The sequence below is a fragment of the Triticum aestivum genome, chromosome 6A (genome assembly GCF_018294505.1).
Source record: "Triticum aestivum cultivar Chinese Spring chromosome 6A, IWGSC CS RefSeq v2.1, whole genome shotgun sequence".
Taxonomy (NCBI): domain Eukaryota; kingdom Viridiplantae; phylum Streptophyta; class Magnoliopsida; order Poales; family Poaceae; genus Triticum; species Triticum aestivum.
In genome coordinates, this window is record NC_057809.1 from 17,857,275 (window position 1) to 17,884,284 (window position 27,010).

The following is a 27,010-nucleotide window of genomic DNA, read 5'->3' on the forward strand; positions in this document are numbered from 1 at the left end:
TGCTCTCCTTCCTGTTCCTACTCACCAACAATTATTTCGGATTCCTTGCGCTCTCGACACCCCTCCCCCAAGATGGCATTGTTCCATGGAGGCGTGCACGTCTCCGAAGTATTCCTCTCTCATGCTTATCCATTATTACACCACTCTAGATTGGAGATCCATCCTACCCGGATGTGGATAGATGTTTTTGTTTGTTTTACGAGGAGCCTAGGCTGCATGGATATGCCCCATCGTTTTGTTATATTTTTTCTCATATATTGGGTCCATTTTTTGCTTTGATTTTCTCGACCCATTCGGCATGTTGCTTCAGTTCTCTCGAATTAGACATCTCTTTGCTAGATTCATCTAAGTCTCTATCCCTAGATCATCAATTTTCTTCGAATATGAAGTTGATAGTATACTTGTTCGGCGCAACACATCTCACGACTAGGAACTGCTTGAGCGCCATGAGGCATCTAGCTAGGGCTCTAGGCTTGCGCACATCAGGCGTTTGATCAATTATTGATGGTGGGAGCAGGCCTCACAAAATCAAAACCAATAAAAGTACCCTCCACCAAATGAAACTGACAAAACTACCCCTGTCATCGAGATAGGCGAAAATGTCGCGAAATACACGCGTGGGGGAGCCATGCTTCCGCCAGGTAATTCAAATTCAAATTCGTTCGGCGGTGGTACAAATCCAAATCCAAATCCAAAAGGAGTCCAAAATTTGAGAGCAATTTAGCAGGGTGGGACAGGCACGGACTCGTAGGCGGCAGCAGGCTTGCCCGGCCACGCACGCACACGCACGCGCGCTCTACTTTGTCCGACGGCCCACCCCACCCCACCCCTACCCCTACCCCCCATCCCTCCCTGATCCAATCCCGCCTCCAGCCGCCGCCGCCGCGCCCCGCAGGAAACAGGAGAAAACCCTAACCCATCTCCGCTCCCCCCTCCTCTCCCATCACCGACCGCGCTGCCGCCGCCTCTCCGCCCACTCCGGCCTCCGCCGCACGCCCCGAACCGCGCGCGGGGATGGAGAACCCCGACGGGCAAGCGGGAGCCGACGCGGGGCTTCCCCCGCCCCCACCGCCGCCCCTGGACGCCGCGGGGGCGGGTCTGGGCAGCGACCCGGCCGAGGTGCTCCCACCGCCACCCCCGCATCTCCCGGGGGACGCCCCGTACGACGCGGCGCAGGGAGCCGACGGATCCGCGTACCCGGCCGAGCACGCCGCGCTGAACGGGACCTCCGGCGACGCGGCGGGCTACCAGGCCGCGGGGGCCACGGAGAACGGCGCCGCCGCCGACGAGATGGCCGACCCCATGGTCGCCGAGCAGTCGTACGAGGATGGTAATGCCGCCCGGGCGGAAGCCTTCTCCATTTTGTTCCGTTGCCTGCCTGCTATTTTGTTGATGCTGATATATGTTTGTTGCTTGCTCTTCCGCAGCAGTGGGTTCTGCTGAAGAGGCTAGGTTATGGGACGTTGTCACCGCGGACTGCCTGGACTTTGATGCTTGGACCGCGCTTATTGAGGAGACGGAGAGGATTGCCGAGGTGAAATTTCAACCGTTGCCTTATAATACAATGCATCATTCTCTCTTTTGCAACTTGATGTATGTATGTGTTAAGATTTTCAGTAGCTTATCCTTGTTCGGTTCCCACATTTGTTAGATGTTTGTTTGGTTATATGCAATCGATCTGTATTTTGTGGACCACAAAGCTATGGCAGCCCTTGTTATGCATTGACCTGTATTTTGTGGACCAAGAAGTACTGTCAATCTTTGCTATGCATGGATGGTCACTTGCTCCCTTGTTTTGGTTAGCACATTTGTTTTCAACATTCTTCATCGGCCTTGTTCCCTGTAGTAGTTTCATCATTGTCCTACTGTAGTCCTGTCAAATTTTCCTTATTTGTGTTTCAGTGAACAACACTAGAGATAAAGTTAATCTGGCTGACTAATAAAAGTAGAATGGATTTTTAATGATAAGCAAGTTTATGCTAATGCCATATTCTTTGTATATTCCTGTTCAGAGCAACATATTGAAGATACGCAAAGTGTATGATGCCTTCCTTGCAGAGTTCCCTCTGTGCTTTGGCTATTGGAAGAAATATGCAGATCATGAAGGCCGTCTAGATGGTGTCAATAAAGTGTTTGAGGTGTATGAACGGGCAGTTCTTGCAGTTACTTATTCAGTGGACATATGGTGTAATTATTGTCAGTTCGCGATTTCAACATACAATGACCCAGATGTCATCAGAAGGTAGCAATTGAATACCCAAACTATTCTGATGAAGTTATTAACTTCTTATTGTGTCTTGACTTTTGTTAACTACTGCATTTTAGGCTGTATATATACAGGAATACATGACGAGAAGTGATTTTACAATACTTAGCACCTGAACAGGAATGCTTGATGAAATGCTTTATAATATAGCACTGTATTTCCGCAGTCCTTGTGGCAGTGTAGGCCATGGAACTGTTGCATATATTCAAATTTTGGTTTAGGCACTGTGTTCTTTGACTCCATGCATGTATCTTATTAGTTGTAATGACTAATCTTTCTCCATGAAGTACATCATCTGTTTGACCTTTTTTCTTTTTGTAGCAGCTATAATCTGCACTCCCTTCATCTGGGTTTGCAGGGTGTGCGCAGATTTTTAGGTCCTCAACGTGCTATATGCCACCGGAAGTATATGTCTAGAAAGTTCCTTCATCTGGGTTTGCAGGGTGTGCGCAGATTTTTAGGTCCTCAACGTGCTATATGCCACCGGAAGTATATGTCTAGAAAGTTCATTCGAATAGAAATCGAGTGACATGCTTTTGGTGGCATATACACATGTTTCGTTAGTCAAATTGTCCAGGACGTAAAAAAATCCGCTCATGGCTGATAAACCTGGATAGAGGGAGTATAAGTATTTTCATATAGCTAATATTTAGTCATTTAATGCATTAACTAAGTAGCCAATTTGGAGACCACATGTTTGTGCTATACAAAGTACTTAAGTTTAGAACATATCTATCAAGAAAGATACATCCCTCCTTCGATGCAAATGTAGCTTTCACTGTTTGATCGTACAAGCCATCATTCATTTAGTGTTTCTGGAACTAGCTAATGTATTCTTTGTCTGGGGTTTGATCATTTCATTCTTTCATCAGTAACTAATCCCATTGTTTTTTTCCACAGACTGTTTGATCGGGGTTTGGCATATGTTGGAACAGATTATCGTTCCAATACTTTGTGGGATGAGTACATCAAGTATGAGGAATCACTTCAAGCATGGAGTCATCTAGCTGTGGTATACACAAGAATATTAGAGCACCCTATACAGCAGCTTGATCGGTACTTTAATTGGTGAGTCATTGACATTATTTATGCATTTAAGTACTTGAGTATGTTTTCTTGTCTGTTGCCACTTCTATTTATATTATGACTCATCTACTACCTCGTCCTACTTAATGGGATGTGCTGATTGGTGGATTAAAAATTCAACGAACACAACCATCGGTATACTATTTCTTAATCCATCTGGGATTTTAACTTGCAATTTTAACTAAGCTCTTAATTATATGACAATATTAGGGAAGGGAACATAAAATATGTGTTTTCTTCCGAGTCTAATTGTTAACTACTATTTTTGCTCAGCTTGAAGGAGTTGACTGCAACACGGAGCCTGTCAGAAATACTTACTGCTGAGGAAACTTCTATGTATTGTCTTACTGTTGAGAATAGTGCTCCGGTACTTGATGGAGAGGCACATCCTAATGATGTAGAAAAAACTGCAGAGCCTGAAGTTTCATCTTCAACAGAAGCAGAGGACAAGGCAAAATATATTTCCATTAGAGAAGAGTTGTATACGAAGGCCAAAGAGTATGAATCTAAGATTAGTAGTTTTGAGCATGCTATTAGAAGACCATACTTTCATGTCAAGCCTCTTGACAAACCAGAGCTTGAAAATTGGCACAGCTATCTTGATTTTATCGAGAGGGAAGAAGACATTAATAAGGTATGCTATTTTAGTTCCATCAGTCATCACATCTTCGTTTAGTAGATTTCCTGCAATGCTTGGAATCTTTCAACTTACAGTCTAGTCTTATTGGCTTCATTATATGCTTTAACGGCTAGTATTTGGACGAAGCTTCCTTTGTAATGGGATATTGAACTGAGGATAGAGCGTGGACATAATGTTTGGTTTCGATGAGGCTAAGTACTCCAAACTTTCATTTGTCAGTGGCCGTTCTGGGTTAATGATATTTGGTACCAAATATCAGTTGTTTGAATTTTGAATCTCATATATGCAGGTATTTGCTTAATGCTCACCTTCTTAACCATCTATCTATCGAGCAAGGATGGTCCCTCCTTTCTTTTGGAGGGGCCAACCTAATCAGCTAATGGAGTAACCTGTGTGAACTTCTCTTTTTGTTGTCATTATCATTGTTCTTTTGTGCTTTATATTCATTTTTCTTTCTTCTTCTTGTCTATTTTCTGATGGTACACAATACCGTTTCAGGTTATCAAGTTATACGAAAGATGTGTTATTGCGTGTGCTAGCTATTCAGAATTCTGGATCCGCTATGTGCAATGCATGGAGGATAGACAAAGCCTAGAACTGGCAAACAATGCTCTTGCTCGTGCCACTCATGTGTTTGTCAAGGTATTATTGATAATATTATTTGTTGCCATCTATACTCAGTAACAATGTAATGTCACTCTTTAACCATCTCCATCTTTTCCTCCCGTGTGATTCATGTTTCATAGTGCGTAACTGTAGTCATATGTACATCAACCTGTGAACTCGTGAGCGTGGATCCAACCAAACTTCTGTCTCCCTATTCATGGCATTGTTTTCACTGCCACATACCATCTTGCTTTCGTACCTACTTTGAGTTTATTTTCCATGTAGACTTGTTGAGAAAAACATGAGATCTTTGTAACTAGCTTAATTGGATTGTAGGTTGTTCAGATATGTATTTTTACTGTCCTAAAAATAATTTTACCCTTAACTGATAAATTATGAATGATGTTATTTGAGCAGACTTGCCTTTTGAGATCTCATTTGATATTGATGTGTTTAGAAATCAATATGAAAAATTATAATTTTTGTCATGATCACTATCAGCTACCAATTTGCCACTGGTCCATGATAACTAGCGTATTTACTGTTATTTCTTAGGCTGCATAACTATGTAATGCCTATAGAATAGTTTCCTGATAGCTACATTCCATTTCTTTTATTATTTTAAACAGAAGCAGACAGAGATCCATCTGTTCAGTGCAAGATTCAAGGAGCTTACTGGTGATACTGATGGAGCACGTGCAGAGTATCAACATCTCCACTCAGTGTTATATCCTGGCCTCGTCGAAGCCATTGTGAAGCATGCTAATATGGAGCACCGGCTGGTATCTCTTCATCAAACAAAAACTACTCTTTGTTTCCTTTTTTGTCTTTTGTTTAAGTGTTCATTGATCTTATTTCCTTCCAGGGAGATAAGGAATCTGCTTGTTTAGTCTATGAGAAAGCCATTGCTGCTGAAAAGGAGAAGGAGCAGAGCCAGCTTTTACCAATGCTACTGATCCAGTACTCACGTTTCTTATATATGGTAGGTGTTCGTTGAAACTTTGAGATCATGTTTGCATTAATATTTAATCATAATTATATATGCTTGTCTAACTTTTGCCATTTGAACATCTGACAATTTTGATTGATATTAGCAGATTTTAAATGGTGTAAAGAACCACCCTTCTTGCAGTTGTTTAAGCATGGTCCTACCAATTAAAAAAATGACAATATTTGGCATATGCTGAACATTCTGGAGGCTCTTATTTTGTCTGTTCTTCTAGGGAACAACATTTCTTTCATTGAATTAGTAGCTTGTTGAACTTGTTTGGTTTTTTATTTTGAGTTTTATCTTGTTTATTGTGTATCTCTTTGTTTTGGTTTGTGGGATTTGATGTATTCTCCAAAATGTGCAGGTCGGTGACTTGGAAAAGGCAAGGGAGATCTCAGGTGGACTGCATGGGCTAGCTAACCTTACTAAACCAGTTCTTGAGGTTACAGCTTATGAATTCTATCCGAAATATTTCAGTTTGCCACCTATATTTTTCTGGCCATACCCTCTTTGGCCCCAACTAATCTGGGTACTGTTCATTATTATCTTTTGCAGGCTGTCATCTTTCTTGAGTCGATCTTTCAGTCTGAGAAGCGTATTGATTTGTTAGAATCACTGGTGGAGAAGTTTCTTACAGCTGAACAGACTCAAGGGGAGCTGGCAAGCTTAAGTGACAAAGAAGAATTATCTTCCATATATTTAGAGGTAATGCTTAAAGAGACCGACTATGGTACATCTTTGCGTAATATACTTTACATACACTTCTGTGAGCATCTGTTTCACCCTGGACATGGGAGTTGTGGGGATAAGAAATTTTTGAGGGGAAAGAATGTGGTTAATGCCCTTTTGTACTACTTCCATCTCAGTGAATAAGTCATTCGCGTAGTTCTAGGTCGACGATTTAACTATCTAAATATGTATTATATGTGACAAAAATATATATTTAGAAACTACATTCGTGTAGAAATCTAGTGATATACTTTTCATGACATATAACACATATTTAATTCCTCAAATCGATGACCTAGAACTACACGAATGACTTATTCACCTAGACGGAGGTAGTACCTAAAAGTTGCATGTGCCATAACAGTCTACACTTGTACAGTTGTACTGATACATTTGCAAATTGTCTTCAGTTTTTGGATACGTTTGGGGATGTACAGTCAATCAAGAAGGCTACAACTCGACATACTATTCTCTTTTCACGTAAAAGGAGCACTCTGCCATCAAAGAAACGAAGAGCAGATGATGCTGTCATGTCCGGTAGAGATAAAATGGCCAAAACCGGAGATGGCACCCAACCAGGCATGGGAACTGATCCAAATGCTCATAATCCTGCAGTTTGGCCTGTGACTTCTGAAGCATCAGTGCAGCAATGGGGGGCTGCTTACGCACAGCAGGTTTTGCTTATCTTCACGCTTTACTATTTTATATGCATTAGTTTGTCCATGAATAAGATAAGTGAGATGTTGATTTGCTAGAATATCTAGTCCTCTACAAATCATCCCAATTATGGGCTGGTGGTTATTGATCATTGTTTGGCTTTTAGTTCTATTTCTCTTCCCAAACGTGGAGCCCTTGACCATGTGGTCAACGTGAAAAGCAGTTGATTTCTGCAACTATTTTCTCTGGCCTGCTTCTATTGTTTAGATTAGATGTCATTATTTGGTCAATCTTGTGGTTCATTCCTATGCTATGTTTTTTATTGCATCTTTGAATTTTCACTATAGAGAATTGTTATTGTTACTTTTTCATCTATGATTTGTAGCTGTAGTCATTTCTCCAGTAATGTGCCTGCTTTTGTCTTTAACTTCCTGTGCACTGCAGGCTGCTTATCCTGCATATGGAGCTTACGACTACAGCCAACAAATGCCCCAATCTGCTCCTCAAGCAGCCGCTTATGGTGCCTATCCTCCCACATACCCTGCCCAGGTAGTGATTCTGGTTTCCACCTAAATCTGCAAGATGCTTCTCGATATTAACTATGCTTAGTACATGCAACTGTATTTTTGCACATAGTCGGGTTGAAATTATCTTCTTTTTTGGGATCAATCCTTCAATGGATACCCTCCACTCTAACCTTGTATGCGACTCTACTAATTCAGTCGGAAGAGATGGTGTACTACATGAATCTGTTGTCAGGACAGTCGCATAATCACTCCATCGTGTGAACAAGTCTTTTTATTTATTTATTTATTTCAATCAGTTGTGGATTAGCACACAGTTGACCGGCAGATACCACCAAATCTGCTACTACCCACAGTTCTGTTTTAAATGGAGTTTTATTCCCCACTTTTCGACATGACTTGTTTGAACTTATGGGTAACTGGGTATTTGACTATACACAATTCACAATTGCCCCTTGCTTCTTTTCTAGTGAATTACTTATGGTTTACTGGGTATTTGACTATACATAGTTGACAATTGCCTCTTGCATTTTCTCTAGTGGAGTACTTCCTCCGTTCACTATTGTATAAGAGATGCTTTGAATATTTCAATATGGATTACATACGGACTGAAATGAGTGTAACACACTAAAACATGTCTACATCTGATTTGGGGAAAAGTTAAAACATCTTATAGTAGTGAACGGAGGGAGTAGTATTTTCTCTGTCATCAGTTTTTAATTTGGTTAATGAAATGAAATCCAACTGATGGCGACCATAAATATTGCAGGCCTACCCGCAGCAGAGCTACGCACAACCTGCAGCGATGCCCGTGGCAGCAGCAGTGCCCACCCCCGCACAGGCGCCGGCACCTGCAGCAGCTTACCCTCAGCAACCTGCCGTGGCTGCCGCCCCCCAAGCTTACTACGGCGGCGCCGCCACGTACTACTGATTTCTAGATTGGTGCGCACACTAAGGGGCGGGTGTTCTCAACGCATGGGCATGTGTACCTACGTAGCTGCCTTACATAGCTGTGACCCCCCTTGGGTATCGTGTATGCATTGGCAGGAAGTTTTTTGGCAGCAGCAGGCCAAAGAAGAAGAAAGGCAAGACCCTTTTTGTTTGTCGAGGTGTAACTAGTTATTCAGTCAGATGCTTATTGCAGCAGCAGCAGCAGCACTTGTAATGCGTCCAGATCTAAGATCTGTATAGGATCTTTCTTCGTCCATTGCTTGCACCCATGCATGCATGTTTCTTGGAATTATCTTTCGTTTTTCTGTGTTATCACTTTGTTTAACTGATGAGATGACTTGTGAGTTGCGATAGTATGGCTGTAGCGGGCTATCTCAGCAAGTGGAATCTGCACTTCAGCTGGCGGCTGTGTGTGTATTTAGGACCACGTGTATTGTACTCCCTCCGTTCCTAAATATTTGTCATTTTAGAGATTTTGATTATATACGGAGCAAAATGAGTGAGTATACTCTATAATATGTCTATATATCCGTATGTGGTAGTCCATTTGAAATCTTTAAAAAAGACAAATATGTAGGAATGGAGGGAGTATGTATTAGTGTAGGGCGCGGGGTTGATCTTTGTAGTGTAGGCAGAGCCACTGTTAAGATCTCCTAGCAGCTCTGTGATGGCCCTGGCGTTGAGGTTCTGAAGCGCCCTGGTGATGGGTGTTGCCAGCTTTGTGGGCCTGAAGAAGATTCGAACCATATCTTCTTCACTTGTGTTTCTGCGCAGTTCTTATGGAGCTGTTTTTGTGAGATTGTGGGTGAAAGCTGGGATCATACCAATTTCCCCGCTTTCTTTGCCGAACTCCAAGTGACACCCCCCCCCCCCCCCTTGTTGCGCCACATTAGGTGGCTGATCATTGGGGTCCTTACCTGGACGCTGTGGACTGTTAGGAATAAACTTATGATTCAGCATATGCCTCTTCGTCGTGCTACAGACGCTTTGTTTAAATGGTCTGATTACTTGCAATTTTGACGGCCGCTTAGCCGCCTCAGGGAGAGCACAACTTCACACCATGGCTCTCCGGATGGCCCCGCCGCTACCCCCACTACCGCCTGAGCCGGATTAGGCCGTTTTCGTCATCATCGACGCCGCCGCCGTTTGTTGTCTGTGCGTTTCCTGTTGTTTCGTTGGGCCTGTTGTGCTGTGCCCACAGCTAAACCTGTGTTGTGTGTTGTGTTTCGTGCGTTTGTATTGGTCCTTCGCGCGGTGGCATTAGGTGTGTCTTTGGATGATACATTGTGACTTTGTGCTTGATGGTTGCTTTATTTATAAAGCGGGGCGAAAGCCTTTTTTGATAAATCTTCTAGCAGCCATAGAGCCCTGTAGAGCTAATGTCTTTCCAGCCCGTTTTGCTGCCCACAAAATTGCAGGCTGCGTTACGGCACCAGCCAACCCTCCAATTTGGTTGCTTGTATTTTGTGACTTAGGGCTGGATTGATGCAGTATGCTGTGTTTGGTTGCACACGTTCAGCCGATGTGGTTATCTTTACCCCCAATGTGGTTTGATTACCAGCTAGCGCCCTAAGAGCATCTTCAGCCGTTGGCTTCTCAGGAGAGGCTAAAAATTGCTTCCTGGGGCGTACCGACGCTAAACCGCGCACTGGTGGCGTGATGCCTCAGTCGCGGCGCCCACGTTTTAAAAAAAAAAAGTCAAATACGGCGCAAACACGGCTCAAATTTAACGCAAACATCGGCGAGTTCGTTCAAATTTAAACATGTTTTACAAAAAGAAAAAACTAGCATCGGTTGCCCCCGCCGTCTTCATCGCCGCTCCTCGCCGTCTACCTCGCCGCTCGCAGCCCGCCACCCGCCTTTGCAGTTCTACATGCCGAGGAGGCGGTAGAACCGCGTGTAGTCGCCGCCGTCGTCGCCGTCTCCGCCGCCGCCGTCCCTGCTGCATCCCTCCCCCGGTTGGTGCGGCGGGTTGGACGGTCCGGGGGCGGCGTCGTCGTCGTCGTCGCTGTCGAGGACCACGATGCCGTGCTCGTCCTCGCGCCCACGCTTGCGGGCGGCGATCTCCTCCAGGGCCCGGGTCTGCCGGGTCATCTCCGTCCGGAGGTAGTCGTCCCGCGCCCACCGCAGGGCGTCCTCGTCGGAGAAGCCGCGCCGGGCTACCTCCTCGTACTCCGCGGGGAGGCCGGGCTCCGGCTTGGGCTCGACGAGGACAAAGCGGCTGGTGGGGGGGGGGCGGAGTCGCCGATGCGGACGCCGGAGCTGCGGGTGCGCGTGCTGACAGGCGTGTCCTGGGGCTCCGGCTTGATGGGGCGGAGGCAGGGAGAGCCCGACGAGCGACCGGACGAGGAGGAGGACGCCCCGGGCCGCTCCATGCGCCACGGCGTCCAGGAGCTTCCATGGCGGCGTGAGAAGGACGGGGGAGCGGGGTACTCGAGGCGCGGCGTGTTGCCGCCCTCGATGTACTCGAGGATAACCTCCAACGAGCGGCCGGGCACGCCCCACCACTGGCGCCGGCCATCGGAGTTGAGCCTGTCGGAGGGCACGACGCCGCTGGTGGCCTCGAGTTGCTCGGCGTGACGGCGGCGGAAGTAGGGCTCCCAGAGCGGGCTGTCGGGGACGTACCGTGGCCCCTCCCTCGCCGCCCGCGGCAGGGACGCGCGGATACGTGCGATCTCCGCACGCTGCGCCGCCCCGGTGGGTGGTGGTGGCACCGGCACGCCACCAGCTGATCCTCCAGGCCCCGGGCACCCGCATGTCCGGCGAGACCAGGTACTCGGCCTCGAAAAGGAGGCGAGCCTCGTCCTCGTGAAGATGGCGGCGCCCGAAGCCATTTGCCGCCGTGCGTCGCCTGGAAAGCGCTCGGCCATTCTTCTGAACTGGAGACGGCGAGAGGAGGAGGGGGGGGGGGGGAGAAATGGGCGCGTCGGCAGTGGAGTGTCTGTGCGTGCCTCCGGCGCGCTGGTGGTCGGCTTATATAGGCGGAGGCGCCGCGTGGTAGGCTTGGCCGGCGCGTTACGCGTGGCTTGATGGCGTGGCGGCCGAGGGGACGCGCATCGCCCGGCCTTCACTGCGTCGCCCGTGAGGCATCAATGGAGGCTGACCGGCACGGCAACGCGCGCAGCTTTGGCATTGATTCGCCACGGAAAACGAGGCAATGAGGACGACGAAGCGGCGAGAAGAGAGTCGAGTCGCTGACGCGGCTGGCCCGCGGCTCTTCACGCCAAAAAAGATTCGCCCGGCGCCCCCGAGCGACCCCCAGCGTGCCGGGTTCGGGTTGGGTCCGCCGGCGCCAATTTCGGCCTGAGTCGGCGAAAACTGAACCCTTGGGGGCGCGACTGGCCGATTTTTTGGCACCGGCGGCCAAAAAATTGCCTGGGGGCTTTCTTGGGGGCGCGGCTGGAGATGCTCTAACCACTGCATATGTTACATGTTACTCCCTCTATAAACTAATATAAGAACTCTTAAATCACTAATAATGTAGCGATCTAAACACTGATATTTCTTTATGGAAGGAGCATATACCAGATAACAGCAAGACCACAATTATGACGAATTGGGTGATGGTTATGAAGTTCTCAGCCCACTTAACCTGATTTGGCCCACACAGTTGCCTACTCGATGACTACTCTTTTCTTTGACTACAAACATGGAGTCAATGATCCTATGCATCATTTCTTGTCTCGAACTATATAGCAGCTCTTGTTATAAACTTCTAGAACCCTCCTTCTAGAACCCTCCTTGAGTACCACTTCATTTACCAAAACCGAAGAACAAATTTCCACAAGCAGGACACAGGTTGACAAGAACATATAAAAGAAGAACCGTGTATTGGGATAAGTAGAAGCATATTACTAATTTGTGTGACAACAGAGAGTTCGAGACAACTGTGTATTGGGATAAGTAGAAGCACACTACTAATTTGGGAACTGTGTTTTGGGATAAGTAGACGATGTGACTCACTCTGGATTTGCAAATGGAAATTAAGTGATTTGTACTCCCTGATCGATCCAACAAAATCCAACATTCACTCAACTTAGAGCAGCTCTAGCAGAGTTGCTCTATTGGGTTGATCATCATAATAACCAGTATTATGAAGATAAGATTTTGGCCAAAAAATGCACTCTAACAGAGTGACCATCTTAATAGGGATTGCCATAAATTATGAAGCGGCCCCCAAACTTAGTCTCTCAATCGTCATATATGGCATCTCGTGGTTGCCTTTTGGAGTGCACTCTATATGTCAGTATCATGTAGATTGCATGTGGTGCGAAGAAAACTTCAAATGACATTCCACCCCAAGTGGGATGGCAGAGAGGTTGAGGAAAAGGGATGGCCCATTGGTGAGTGGGTCCCACGACTACGAAGATAGCAAATATGGTGGCTCCGTGTTTGTGCATTGCCTCGACATCATCTATATTCATATGAAGGCTCCCAGTATGGTGGCTCATCAACAGTTTTTTTTACAGGTGCATTAACAATTGGTTAATTTCTTCACTCCTATAATGAGTTATGTAGGAGAGGATTGATAGTTACTCCCTCCGATCTATAATAAGTGTATTATGGATCTGAGCGAGTAGTTAATTTCTTCTCTCCTAGTACAAGTTACAGAACAAAGGATTATTGACATCATTTAAGGAAATATATTATATCCATCCTAATCCTCCTAACACCAAACTCAAAATAACATGCTCAAGGTGAAATTATCAAGTGCTTAGAGCAACTCTAGCGGAGTTGCCATATTTGCAGACTCCATATCCATATGGAGCACACTTCATATGGATTATGGAGGCCGTCGAGGCAAAGCGCAAAATTAGAATCGCCATGCATCCATAATTGTGAGACTCACTCATTAATGGAACATTCCTTTCCCTAACTTCCCTGCCATCCCGTGTGAGGTGGAGGGCCTCCTGAAATTTTCTTATTGCCAGACGGAACTGCCATATGGAGCACGCTCCAAAAGGCAACCCCGAGACACCATATATGGTGACTACGAGAAAAAATACGGAGGGCGCTCCATAAATTATGACGATCCTCGACAAGATGGTGACTCTTCTAGAGCGTTTTTGCCAAAATTGTCATAATAGCAGTTATTTTGGTGATCGGGCATATATGATGACTCTGATAGAGTTTCTCTTACACACAAGCATATACTACACACACCTTCAATGTATGAAATGAAACCGCATGTACTTACATGCACATATGAACGACTGTCATTAACAGTCAAACAACTACAACAACTCATTCATCACCACACAACATCGATCGTACAAGCCGTGAGACGCTTCTTGAATATCGTATAGATATAACCATTAGTCGATCACCGATCCACAGAATGAGGGCTAGGAACCATAGATGTAGTCATGGCCAGAGGCAGAGCCAGGAAAGTTTTTTAGCGAGTGCACTCAGGATTTGAGTATGAACTAGCTATTGTACAATCTCAGACTATCTCACAATAAGACTATAGACACTGGTGGAGCTATGTGTATGGGGGGAGGGGATTGGCCCCACCCTTGGTAAGAAGTATGAAGTTGAGGAAATTTGGTGGGCTTCAACGGATTTTTTATTTGGCCCCACATCTGTTGAAACTGCGCCATACAGTATAATAAATGTATTATTATACTTGCAGATGCATTATTATACTTTCATGTTTATAATTAGATTATATTTCTATGCTATAATTGCATTGATTATTGAATATGGGACTCGGAAGAAAACTCAATTGCATGTGTGGAAACATAAATACCGGTATGATTCTTAGTCATGCCTCTAAGACTTGCTCATATATTGACGATGATCTGGGTTTTCCGATCATGAGCATTAGTAAAGTAACAAGAGTGCTATCAATAATTAAAAAAATGGTGTTGGACGAGCTCATCTTATAAATTACTGCGAGACCACATTGTTATCATGTTGTCAGTATTTTTATATAAACTGTTCACATTTACTTTGGTTCCTTAGACCATGAGAATATCGTATGCCAATACACCTGATGGTTATTTCTATAAACTTTAGTAAAGAATAATAGTTTTAATGGGCCACAAGAAGCTAGCCCCTCTTTAGGAGATGGAGCACTAGCACTCCACTCGCTTTAGGTGGCTCCTATTTGGCGCGCGGGTCGTCGCGGAGCGACCGTGCGCACCCCATTAGCGCGCAGGAGTTTCTATGTGCCGGCCCATTTTATGGGTTCACCCAACCAGTATTGAGATGGTTCTAAAACCTTCCCTGAACTGTTTTTCTTCTTCTGTTTTTCTTTATTTTTCTTTTGGATTTTCTTTCTTTTTCCTTTCTATTTTTTGTTCCTTTTTCCGTTTTATTTTCATTTCATCTTTTTTTCTATTTTCTTTATTCAATTTGTAAAAATCTTTTAAATTCGTGAATATTTTTGTTTCTTTATTGGTTTATTTTTATTTTAAATTTTAAACATATTTCAAATTCATCAATATTTTTCAAAATCATGAAAAGTCTTTGAAATCATGAGCATTTTTTAAATTGCATACATTTTATGTCTCACTTTTTTACGATTTTTCTTTTCAAATTCATTAACATTTTTTGTTCACCAAATTCAGAAAATGTTCATCAATGTAAAAAAATGTTCAAAAATTCAAAAAAATGTTCATTAAATCCAAAATTTCTTTATCAAATTACAAAATGTTATTCAACTTCCAAATTTGTTCATAGATTTTCAGAAAATGTTTACCAATCAAAATATGTTCATTGAATTCAAAATTTGTTCATCCTTAAAAAAACGTTTCGGATTACAAATTTTGTTCACCAAGTTCAAACAATGATAATTGCATTCGAAATATGTTCATCAAACACAAGAAAATCCTCGTCATTATTAGCAAAATTTCTTTAGGTTTTTCTTTCTTTTTCTTTTTCTTTTTTGTTGTTGTTCTTTTTTTTTATTTTCTTTATCTTTAATAAAAAATGTTCATCAAAATAAAAAAAGTTTTCATCAAATCTCAAAAAATATTCTTTTTTTGAAATCATGAACTTTGTTTGAACTCAAGAACTGTTTTTGAATACGGGGAACATTTTTGAATCCGCGAGCAATTATCATTTTCTAAAGTTTTTTCGAATCATGAATTATTTTTGAATTCTTGAACATTTGAAAATTTGCATTTTTTTAAAAAAATCATGAAATTTGCAACTTTTTTGAACTCATGAAATTTGCAACTTTTTTTAAAATACGAATTACTTTAAAAAGGAAAAAAAGTTAAAACAGAAAAAAGCAAAACTGCTTCCGTGTTTTCCTGCACGAACATGGGCCGGCCCACGGGGGCGTAGGGGGAGGGTGGGGGTGCGCGCTTAGTCGTTCCTGACGGTGTAGGCGCCGAAAGCGGATCCTGTATGGCGCGTAGGGCGTCCCCTAGTGCCATAGCGCACGGGGAGCTCCTATAGGACGCTCTTTGCATCAGTTATTCGCCCCGACGCACAGGGAGGCAGCCTGACTGGACTGGCCCATAGAGCTGTACCGCTCGAAGGAAAAGAAAGCAAAAAGAAAGGCAGACGCAATGGAAGGAATTGAACTGGCAACCAACTGCTGGCAAATGTGTAAAAAGAAAGGCAGGCGCAATGGAAGGAATTGAACTGTCAACCAACTGCTGGCAAATGTGTAAAGCAGACTAAGGCATAGCCTAGTGGTGGGAAGGGGCTGATGCCTTCCAACCCACCCAGGTTCAAGGCTTGGTACTTGCAATTTGGGCTTGTTACACCGATTATACTGTAGTGGTTCCCTTACAGTCTTTCTATTAAAAAAAAGTGTACTGCCAACCACTCCAGCTGACTCGCATTGCTTGTAGCACAACAACGTGCATCTAAGATAACCTAGCGCAACCGTCCAACCGGACTTGTCTACTGTAACCGGAATTAGTTACTCTACTGAACATCTTAAGCAAAGTGCATATTTTTTCTGAAAGTGTATATTTTGAAAAAGTGCTAACATTTTTTGAATATCTTAAAAAAAATCATACACATGACATTTTTTCGCATATGTGAAAAAAATATTGAAACTGCAGAAAATGTTTTAGAAAAACATGAATCTTTTTTGAAGTTGTGAAAAAATTATGAAATTCCTAACAAATATTTAAACCACGATTTTTTTTGAATTTTTGAACAAATATTTGAAAATGGAACATTTGATGAAATTACGAAACTATGAAACCACAAACATTTTTTGAATTCCTGAACAAAAAATTGAAAATGGAACTTCATAAGATTTTTTTTGAGACCACGAACATTTTTTGAAATTCCTGAACACTTTTTCATACGCCAACATTTTTTGAATTTTGGACCAAATTTTGCAACCATGAACATTTTATACAATTCCAGAAGTATTTTTGAAATTTGAACAGTTTCTAAATTTGTGAACAAATTTTCAAATACATGAACATTTTCTTAAATTTCTGTACATTTTTTGAATTTATGAACATATTTTATAAAGTGGAACATGTTTTAAAATCTAGAAAATTTGAATTTTTTTAAAAAGATAAATATCAACATGAAAAATAAAAAAGCAAAAATAAAATAAAAAGAAAAGAAAAAGAAAAAGGAAACAGAAAAATGGAAAGAAATAAAAAAAATTAAAAATCAGAAACACTAAAAAAGAAAAACTAAAAATGAAAAAGAAACAGGAAAACTGGTTCAAGGAACCTTCTAGCATGTTCCCAAAACCTGAAAAACCGGCAGGGAAACTCTAGAAGGTTCCCAAATGCGGAAACGCTGCAACCCGTTAATTTTTTTTGAGCCGGGCTAATCCCCTTTCCATTATCGAAATAACGGAAATACAACCGAGTTCCAAGGAAAGACAAACAGGGGAAGGGAAAAAGCGAGCTCAAGCATTCCAGGGAAACCCGCTGTAGTCGCTCGCAATCGAAACGACCACCATGGGGCGAAAACCCTGGAGCACTAACAACTCACCACAAAGGTATCAAAGGTTTCAAAACCCACACCACAGCCTACGCAGAGGCAGAAAGGAAACACCAGTACTAGGGAGACAGGGACAACATAACGAAGAGCCTAACATCAATCGCGACCAGCTTCAAGAGAATGAGCTTCAAAAGGAGGGGTCCGCTGCCAAGAGTCACCCCTGGGTGGTCCCCGTGTATGCAGACGCACAAAGGCTCATCATCTTCTTAGCGTTCATCTTCAGAAGTGCCGCGCCCTGCTCCAGCTCCGTTCGTTCTTTGCCTTTCAACAAACCTGCCCAGTAGGAAAGATGTGCACAAGCATTGAAAACAATCTCAAAAGGAGATGACAGTTTCTTGAATTCAAATGTAGCTTGATTCCTGCGGTTCCAAATGGCCCAGCAGATGGCCGCAAGCCCCACAGTAAAGTGTTTCTCTCCATGGGGAAGAAAAGCATAACACCAAGAGTAGAACTGACATATGTTGTTGGGGCACAAGTCAGTACCCAGCACTGCACCAACTGTGCGCCAGGCGACCCTAGCGACGGGGCACAGGAAGAATAGATGCAGGTAAGTCTCCCTGCATTTGCAGAATGAGCAACAAGGGTTGCCAGCCCAGTTTCGACGTTTCATCACATCCCTAGTGAGAACAGCGTCTTGGAACAGTTGCCATAGAAAAATCTATATTCTGACAGGTAATTTGGCCCTCCAAATCCACCTACAGTCACAACCAGCAAGATCTTTTTCCAGATAAGAGTAAACTGACTTGGTAGTGAATCTACCTTTGGGACCAAAACTCCATTCAACACCGTCGCCCTCATCATAGTTTATAATGTTATCAACGGCCCCCTGCACCCCCTCTAGCTGGCGGGTCAGATCCGCATTCAGCCTACGTCTGAACATGCCCCCACTAGCCCGGGATTTAAATTGGGCTATAGTATCATTCGGAAAGTTAGTAACACTAAAAAGATCTGGATATAGATCACAAAGAGGAGGGTGGGAACCAATAGGGTCCAGCCACACACGGGCTATGTTGCCAGATTTGATCACTATCCTTCTCCCGGCCATGTAAATGTCTTTAACTTTCAAAAGAGACTTCCAGACTGGAGAATCAGTGAATCTGGGTTTGACAGATGCAACCGAGCTGTTTCTAAGGTATTTAGCTCTGACCACTTCTTGCCACAAACCTTCTCCCGTATCAAGTTTCCACCACCATTTTACTAGGAGAGATATATTTTGTTTGTGGAGATCTTTCACCCCAAGCCTCCTTTGCTCTTAGACCTACACACCCTGGCCCATTTGACCAGGTGGTATCGTTTCTTCCCCATCCCACCACACCAGAAAAACTTGCGGCGATACTTGTCTAATCTCTCAATAAAAGTTTTGGAGAGGAGAAACATAGACATATAGTAGTAAGCAATACTGGACAGGGAAGAATTCAAAAGGGTTAGCCTCCCTCCGGATGAGGCAGCATTGCCAATCCAGGAGTCACAACATTTAAGGTATCTAATAGCAACAAACTCCCAATCTGAGTTTCTCAGAGAGGAGTAGCTGACTGGCACCCCTAGATATTTCATAGGGAAGTGACCAATTTGACAGCCAAATAGGTCAGCATATTTCCTTAGGGTCGAATCATCCCCCCACACACAACACCTCGCTCTTAAGGAAATTAATCTTGAGACCGGACATCAATTCAAACAAGTACATGAGAAGTTTAAGGTTGACTGCCTTGTCAATGTTATCTTCAATGCAAATAACTGTATCATCCGCATACTGCAGAACAGCCACCCCGTTAGGAATTAAATCAGCTGCCAGCCCTTTAAATAAATTGTTTTTCTGGGCATTAAGTATCATCTTAGTAAGACACTCAGCAACAATGTTAAAAAGAAAAGGGGACATGGGGTCCCCTTGTCGGACCCCCTTATGACTTTGGAAGTAAGGGCCCGTGGTGTTATTAATTTTGACACTAATTGTGCCATTATGAAGAATTTTCTCCACCCATTCACACCATTTTGTGTTGAAGCCCCTCATCTTGTGGCATTCAAGCAAAAACTCCCAGTTAACCTTATCATATGCTTTCTCGAAGTCAAGTTTCAGGACAATTCCTGTTTTCTTCTTGACATGAGTGTGATGTATAATTTCATGCAATGTCAGGATCCCATCCATGATATTACGTTTCTTGATAAAAGCATTTTGGTGGCGACTGATAAGTTTGTAAGCAAACACAGCAACCCTGTTATCCAAAACTTTGGTGATCAACTTATAGGGGCATCTCAAAAGACAAATAGGTCAAAATTCTTGGATTTTTTGGCCCCGTTAATTTTAGGAATCAGGGTAATAGTCCCATAATTCAATCTCTCTACATCCAGCGTACTTTCAATGAAGGCCTTAAACAAGTTCATAATATCATCTTTAACAACCTCCCAATAGAATCGATAGAACTCTGCTGGAATATTATCGGGTCCAGGGGCTCTATTGCTGTCCATAGAGAAAAGGGCTTTTTAACCTCTTCCTCACTAAAGGGTCTAGTTAGGAACTCATTATCCTCATCCGTGAGTTTTTCATCATCACCCCAGGTGTCAGGATCTAAGTGGAAAAGATTCCCGGGGGCCAGACCAAAAAGCTCTTTATAGTAATGAGTAGCATGATTTAGTAGGTTATCAGTCCCCTCAATGGTGGTGTCACCACATGAGAAGGAGTGAATAGTGTTTTTGCGTTTCTTCCCATTGGCAATCCTATGGTAGAAAGCAGTGTTTTGATCACCCTTCAACAACCAAGTTTCGTGTGATTGTTGAAGCCAATATAATTCCTCATTCGCCATGAGCTGCTGGAGTTCCCACTAAGAGAGGCTCTTTTAACAAGGGTGTCAGGATCAAGAGGACCTTGTTCTTCCATAGCTTCTATGGATGCAAGCTCGTCCTTGATCACTTTTTTTTCTTTTTTTGGTGTGCCCGAATTTATCAGAACCCCAGCCTTTTAAAAACTTTTTAAATCGCTTCAACTTGATATTTAGGACATCTATAGGGTCAGAGGACTTTACTGGGTTCTGCCAGATTTGTTTGACCAACGGGAGGAATTCCTCATTGGCCATCCAGCTCATCTCAAATCTAAACTCTCTAGGTTTAGGAGATTGAGGTTGCGAGCTGTTTGTGGACATAAGGAGGGGATTATGGTCAGAGACATCTCGGACCAGTCTCCTGGCAGTAACTAAGGGAAATAGATCTTCCCATTCATAGCTCATAAGAATCCTGTCAAGTTTTTCCAAGGTGGGGTGGGCTTGATTATTGGACCACGTAAACATCCCCCCCTCCACAAAGATCTCACGAAGGCATAAGGTATTAATGATAGCATTAAACCTGTCAACATACTGGGGGGCCATCATTTTTTGTTTTTCTCTCCACTATGTCTAAGGATGTTGAAATCACCACCCACAATGTAAGGCATTCGGTGGCTACAATAATTGGCCAGTTCCGCGAGGAATTCATCTTTGGACTCATCATGGGCCGCACCATACACATTAAGCAAAGACCAAACACACTATTTTTTAACATTGAAAATAGTAACTTGAAGAATAAATTTCCCTAGGGACCAAGAAACAACTTCCAGATTTTCTCTCTTGACCCCACAGAGTAAAACCCCAGCCTTGCCAATCGAAGGGATCCAATTCCAGTCTAAAGTACCGTATGGATCAATCTTTCTAAAGAAACTAGGAGAGAATCTTCTCTTTATCGTCTCCTGTAAACACAGGAAATCTAGGGAATGATCTTTAATCAGATCAGAGAAGCAGGTGATCATCCCTCTTTTACCTGCCCCTCTACGGTTCCAAAACATTCCGTTCATTTTGATTTTTTACCCCTCCCCTCCCCCTAGTTGTAATGCTAGGGGGTATAGCACCATTATCAGAAGTAGACGTGGGCTCCACTGCTTTCTGGCTTCTAGTTCTGGGCCTGGATATAGATGTTTGAATTTTACGCGCACTTTTTTTCTTTTTCCTAGACCCAACAGCAGTGAAATCAGAAACATCATAGTTCTGCTCATCTCCCCAATTCAGATTGATAGGGATATCCTCGCCTTTTCCATTAGTGATGAGCATCACCTCATCAGGGGGTGTATGTTTTTCTACATCACTATTTCTAATGTGTTCTAGTTCTCTAAGGATATCAATTTTAGAAAAATCACAATCAGGAATCATAACACCCATATTTCTAGCTCTAAGCATCAAGTCAGAATTAGACAAAATATCAAAAGAATTATTAGATTTTTTGGTACCTTCCAAGTCCCTCTTCTTGCTGGCAGCTTTGGCTCTGTCCTCCACCTTCTCCAAATTGGTCATCTGGGTCCTGGTGCTGAACCTGAGAGTGTTTTCATGTAAGAGGGGAGGTGTGGGGATCACCTTGAAGGAAATATGCCCTAGAGGCAATAATAAAGTTATTATTTATTTCCTTATATCATGATAAATGTTTATTATTCATGCTAGAATTGTATTAACCGGAAACATAATACATGTGTGAATACATAGACAAACAGAGTGTCACTAGTATGCCTCTACTTGACTAGCTCGTTAATCAAAGATGGTTATGTTTCCTAACCATGAACAAAGAGTTGTTATTTGATTAACGAGGTCACATCATTAGTTGAATGATCTGATTGACATGACCCATTCCATTAGCTTAGCACCCGATCGTTTAGTATGTTGCTATGGCTTTCTTCATGACTTATACATGTTCCTATAACTATGAGATTATGCAACTCCCGTTTACCGGAGGAACACTTTGGGTACTACCAAACGTCACAACGTAACTGGGTGATTATAAAGGAGTACTACAGGTGTCTCCAATGGTAGATGTTGGGTTGGCGTATTTCGAGATTAGGGTTTGTCACTCTGAGTTTCGGAGAGGTATCTCTGGGCCCTCTCGGTAATACACATCACATAAGCCTTGCAAGCATTATAACTAAGATGTTAGTTGTGAGATGATGTATTACAGAACGAGTAAAGAGACTTGCCAGTAACGAGATTGAACTAGGTATTGGATACCGACGATCGAATCTCGGGCAAGTAACATACCGATGACAAAGGGAACAACGTATGTTGTTATGCGGTCTGACCGATAAAGATCTTCGTAGAATATGTAGGAGCCAATATGGGCATCCAGGTCCCGCTATTGGTTATTGACCGGAGACGTGTCTCGGTCATGTCTACATTGTTCTCGAACCGTAGGCTCCGCACGCTTAACGTTACGATGACAGTAATTATGAGTTTATGCTTTTTGATGTACCGAAGTTAGTTTGGAGTCCCGGATGTGATCACGGACATGACGAGGAGTCTCGAAATGGTCGAGACATAAAGATTGATATATTGGAAGCCTATATTTGGACATCGGAATTGTTCCGGGTGAAATCGGCATTTTACCGGAGTACCGGGGGGGTTACCGGAACCCCCCGGGGGGTTATTGGGCCAACATGGGCCTTAAGGGAGAAGAGGAGAGGAGGCAAGAGGTGGCCGTGCCCCCCTCCCCCTCCTAGTCCGAATAGGACAAGGGAAGGGGGCCGGCGCCCCCCTTCCTTCCTCTCTTCCTCCTATTCTCCCCCTTCTCTCCTAGTCCAACTAGGAGTCCTACTCCCGGTGGGAGTAGGACTCCACCTGGCGCGCCACACCTTGGCCGGCCGCCTCCTCCCCTTGCTCCTTTATATACGGGGGCAGGGGGCACCCCATAGACACACAAGTTGATCCTTGAGATCGTTCCTTAGCCGTGTGCGGTGCCCCCTGCCACCAATTTCCACCTCGATCATATCGTTGTAGTGCTTAGGCGAAGCCCTGCGTCGGTAGTACATCAAGATCGTCACCACGCCGTCGTGCTGACGGAACTCCTCCCCGAAGCTTTGCTGGATCGGAGCCCGGGGATCGTCATCGAGCTGAACGTGTGCTAAGAACTCGGAGGTGCCGGAGTAACGGTGCTTGGATCGGTCGGATCGGGAAGAAGACGTACGACTACTTCCTCTACGTTGTGTGATCGCTTCCGCAGTCGGTCTGCGTTGGTACGTAGACAACACTCTCCCCCTCGTTGCTGTGCATCACCATGATCTTGCGTGTGCGTAGGAGAATTTTTGAAATTACTACGTTCCCCAACATTGGCATCCGAGCCTAGGTTTTTATGGTTTGATGTTATTTGCACGAGTAGAACACAAGTGAGTTGTGGGCGATACAAGTCATACTGCCTACCAGCATGTCATACTTTGGTTCGGCGGTATTGTTGGACGAGACGATCCGGACCAACCTTACGCGTACTCTTACGCGAGACCGGTTCCCTCGACGTGCTTTGCACACAGATGGCTTGCGGAAGACTGTCTCTCCAACTTTAGTTGAACCAAGTGTGGCTACGCCCGGTCCTTGAGAAGGTTAAAACGGAGTCTATTTGACGAACTATCGTTGTGGTTTTGATGCGTAGGTGAGATGAGTTCTTACTTAAGCCCGTAGCAGCCACGTAAAACTTGCAACAACAAAGTAGAGGACGTCTAACTTGTTTTTGCAGGGCATGTTGTGATGTGATATGGTCAAGGCATGATGCTGAATTTATTGTATGAGATGATCATGTTTTGTAACCAAGTTATCGGCAACTGGCAGGAGCCATATGGTTGTCGCTTTATTGTATGCAATGCAATTGCGATGTAATGCTTTACTTTATTACTAAGCGGTAGTGATAGTCGTGGAAGCATAAGATTGGCGAGACGACAACGATGCTACGATGGAGATCAAGGTGTCGCGCCGGTGACGATGATGATCATGACGGTGCTTCGGAGATGGAGATCACAAGCACAAGATGATGATGGCCATATCATATCACTTATATTGATTGCATGTGATGTTTATCCTTTTATGCATCTTATCTTGCTTTGATTGACGGTAGCATTATAAGATGATCTCTCACTAAATTATCAAGTAGTGTTCTCCCTGAGTATGCACCGTTGCCAAAGTTCGTCGTGCCCAGACACCACGTGATGATCGGGTGTGATAAGCTCTACGTCCATCTACAACGGGTGCAAGCCAGTTTTGCACACGCAGAATACTCAGGTTAAACTTGACGAGCCTAGCATATGCAGATATGGCCTCGGAACACAAAGACCGAAAGGTCGAGCGTGAATCATATAGTAGATATGATCAACATGACGATGTTCACCATTGAAAACTACTCCATCTCACGTGATGATCGGTTATGGTTTAGTTGATTTGGATCACGTGATCACTTAGAGGATTAGAGGGATGTCTATCTAAGTGGGAGTTCTTAAGTAATTTGATTAACTGAACTTAAACTTATCATGAACTTAGTACCTGATAGTATCTTGCTTGTTTATGTTGATTGTAGATAGATGGCTCATGCTGTTGTTCCGTTGAATTTTAATGCGTTCCTTGAGAAAGCAAAGTTGAAAGATGATGGTAGCAATTACACGGACTGGGTCCGTAACCTGAGGATTATCCTCATTGCTGCACAGAAGAATTACGTCCTGGAAGCACCGCTGGGTGCCAGGCCTGCTGCTGGAGCAACACCAGATGTTATGAACGTCTGGCAGAGCAAAGCTGATGACTACTCGATAGTTCAGTGTGCCATGCTTTACGACTTAGAATCGGAACTTCAACGACGTTTTGAACGTCATGGAGCATATGAGATGTTCCAGGAGTTGAAGTTAACATTTCAAGCAAATGCCCGAATTGAGAGATATGAAGTCTCCAATAAGTTCTATAGCTGCAAGATGGAGGAGAACAGTTCTGTCAGTGAGCATATACTCAAAATGTCTGGGTATAATAATCACTTGATTCAGATGGGAGTTAATCTTCCAGATGATTGCGTCATTGACAGAATTCTCCAATCACTGCCACCAAGCTACAAGAGCTTCGTGATGAACTATAATATGCAAGGGATGAACAAGACTATTCCCGAGCTCTTCGCAATGCTGAAAGCTGCGGAGGTAGAAATCAAGAAGGAGCATAAAGTATTGATGGTCAACAAGACCACTAGTTTCAAGAAAAAGGGCAAAGGAAAGAAGAAGGGGAACTTCAAGAAGAACAGCAAGCAAGTTGCTGCTCAGGAGAAGAAACCCAAGTCTGGACCTAAGCCTGAAACTGAGTGCTTCTACTGCAAGCAGACTGGACACTGGAAGCGGAACTGCCCCAAGTATTTGGCGGATAAGAAGGATGGCAAGGTGAACAAAGGTATATGTGATATACATGTTATTGATGTGTACCTTACTAGAGCTCGCAGTAGCACCTGGGTATTTGATACTGGTTCTGTTGCTAATATTTGCAACTCGAAACAGGGACTACGGAATAAGCGGACACTAGCAAAGGACGAGGTGACGATGCGCGTGGGAAACGGTTCCAAAGTCGATGTGATCGCGGTCGACACGCTACCTCTACATCTACCTTCGGGATTAATATTAGACCTAAATAATTGTTATTTGGTGCCAGCGTTGAGCATGAACATTATATCTGGATCTTGTTTAATGCGAGACGGTTATTCATTTAAATCAGAGAATAATGGTTGTTCAATTTATATGAATAATATCTTTTATGGTCATGCACCTTTGAAGAGTGGTCTATTTTTGTTGAATCTCGATAGTAGTGATACACATATTCATAATGTAGAAGCCAAAAGATGCAGAGTTGATAATGATAGTGCAACTTATTTGTGGCACTGCCGTTTAGGTCATATCGGTGTAAAGCGCATGAAGAAACTCCATACTGATGGGCTTTTGGAACCACTTGATTATGAATCACTTGGTACTTGCGAACCGTGCCTCATAGGCAAGATGACCAAAACACCGTTCTCCGGTACTATGGAGAGAGCAACAGATTTGTTGGAAATCATACATACCGATGTATGTGGTCCGATGAATATTGAGGCTCGTGGCGGATATCGTTATTTTCTCACCTTCACAGATGATTTAAGCAGATATGGGTATATTTACTTAATGAAACATAAGTCTGAAACATTTGAAAAGTTCAAGGAATTTCAGAGTGAAGTTGAAAATCATCGTAACAAGAAAATAAAGTTTCTACGATCTGATCGTGGAGGAGAATATTTGAGTTACGAGTTTGGTGTACATTTGAAAAACTGTGAAATAGTTTCGCAACTCACGCCACCCGGAACACCACAGCGTAATGGTGTGTCCGAACGTCGTAATCGTACTTTACTAGATATGGTGCGATCTATGATGTCTCTTACTGATTTACCGCTATCGTTTTGGGGTTATGCTTTAGAGACAGCCGCATTCACGTTAAATAGGGCACCATCAAAATCCGTTGAGACGACGCCTTATGAACTATGGTTTGGCAAGAAACCAAAGTTGTCGTTTCTTAAAGTTTGGGGCTGCGATGCTTATGTGAAAAAGCTTCAACCTGATAAGCTCGAACCCAAAGCGGAAAAATGTGTCTTCATAGGATACCCAAAGGAAACTGTTGGGTATACCTTCTACCACAGATCCGAAGGCAAGACATTCGTTGCTAAGAATGGATCATTTCTAGAGAAGGAGTTTCTCTTGAAAGAAGTGAGTGGGAGAAAAGTAGAACTTGACGAGGTAACTGTACCTGCTCCCTTATTGGAAAATAGTACATCACAGAAAACTGTTTCTGTGACATCTATACCAATTAGTGAGG

General features: G+C 43.6%; 1 protein-coding gene across 1 annotated transcript; it reads left to right on the forward strand.

Moving 5' to 3' along the window:
- Positions 1-844: 844 nt before the first annotated feature.
- LOC123131708 (pre-mRNA-processing factor 39) lies at positions 845-8,762 on the forward strand. Its single transcript, XM_044551381.1, has 14 exons — positions 845-1,330; positions 1,428-1,534; positions 2,013-2,242; positions 3,167-3,334; positions 3,626-3,986; positions 4,491-4,634; positions 5,228-5,380; positions 5,464-5,580; positions 5,954-6,031; positions 6,145-6,294; positions 6,729-6,992; positions 7,420-7,524; positions 8,269-8,431; positions 8,477-8,762. Exons 1-13 carry the CDS (start codon positions 1,015-1,017, stop codon positions 8,428-8,430), a joined length of 2,355 nt encoding a protein of 784 aa, XP_044407316.1. The 5' UTR covers positions 845-1,014; the 3' UTR covers position 8,431; positions 8,477-8,762.
- Positions 8,763-27,010: the final 18,248 nt, after the last annotated feature.

Coding starts and splice junctions, on each gene's coding strand:
- LOC123131708 (XM_044551381.1), top strand. CDS start 1,015: ATGGAGAACCCCGACGGGCAAGCGGGAGCCGACGCGGGGCTTCCCCCG. Junction 1,535..2,012: donor AGACGGAGAGGATTGCCGAG/GTGAAATTTCAA, acceptor ATTCCTGTTCAG/AGCAACATATTGAAGATACG. Junction 6,993..7,419: donor GGGCTGCTTACGCACAGCAG/GTTTTGCTTATC, acceptor TGTGCACTGCAG/GCTGCTTATCCTGCATATGG.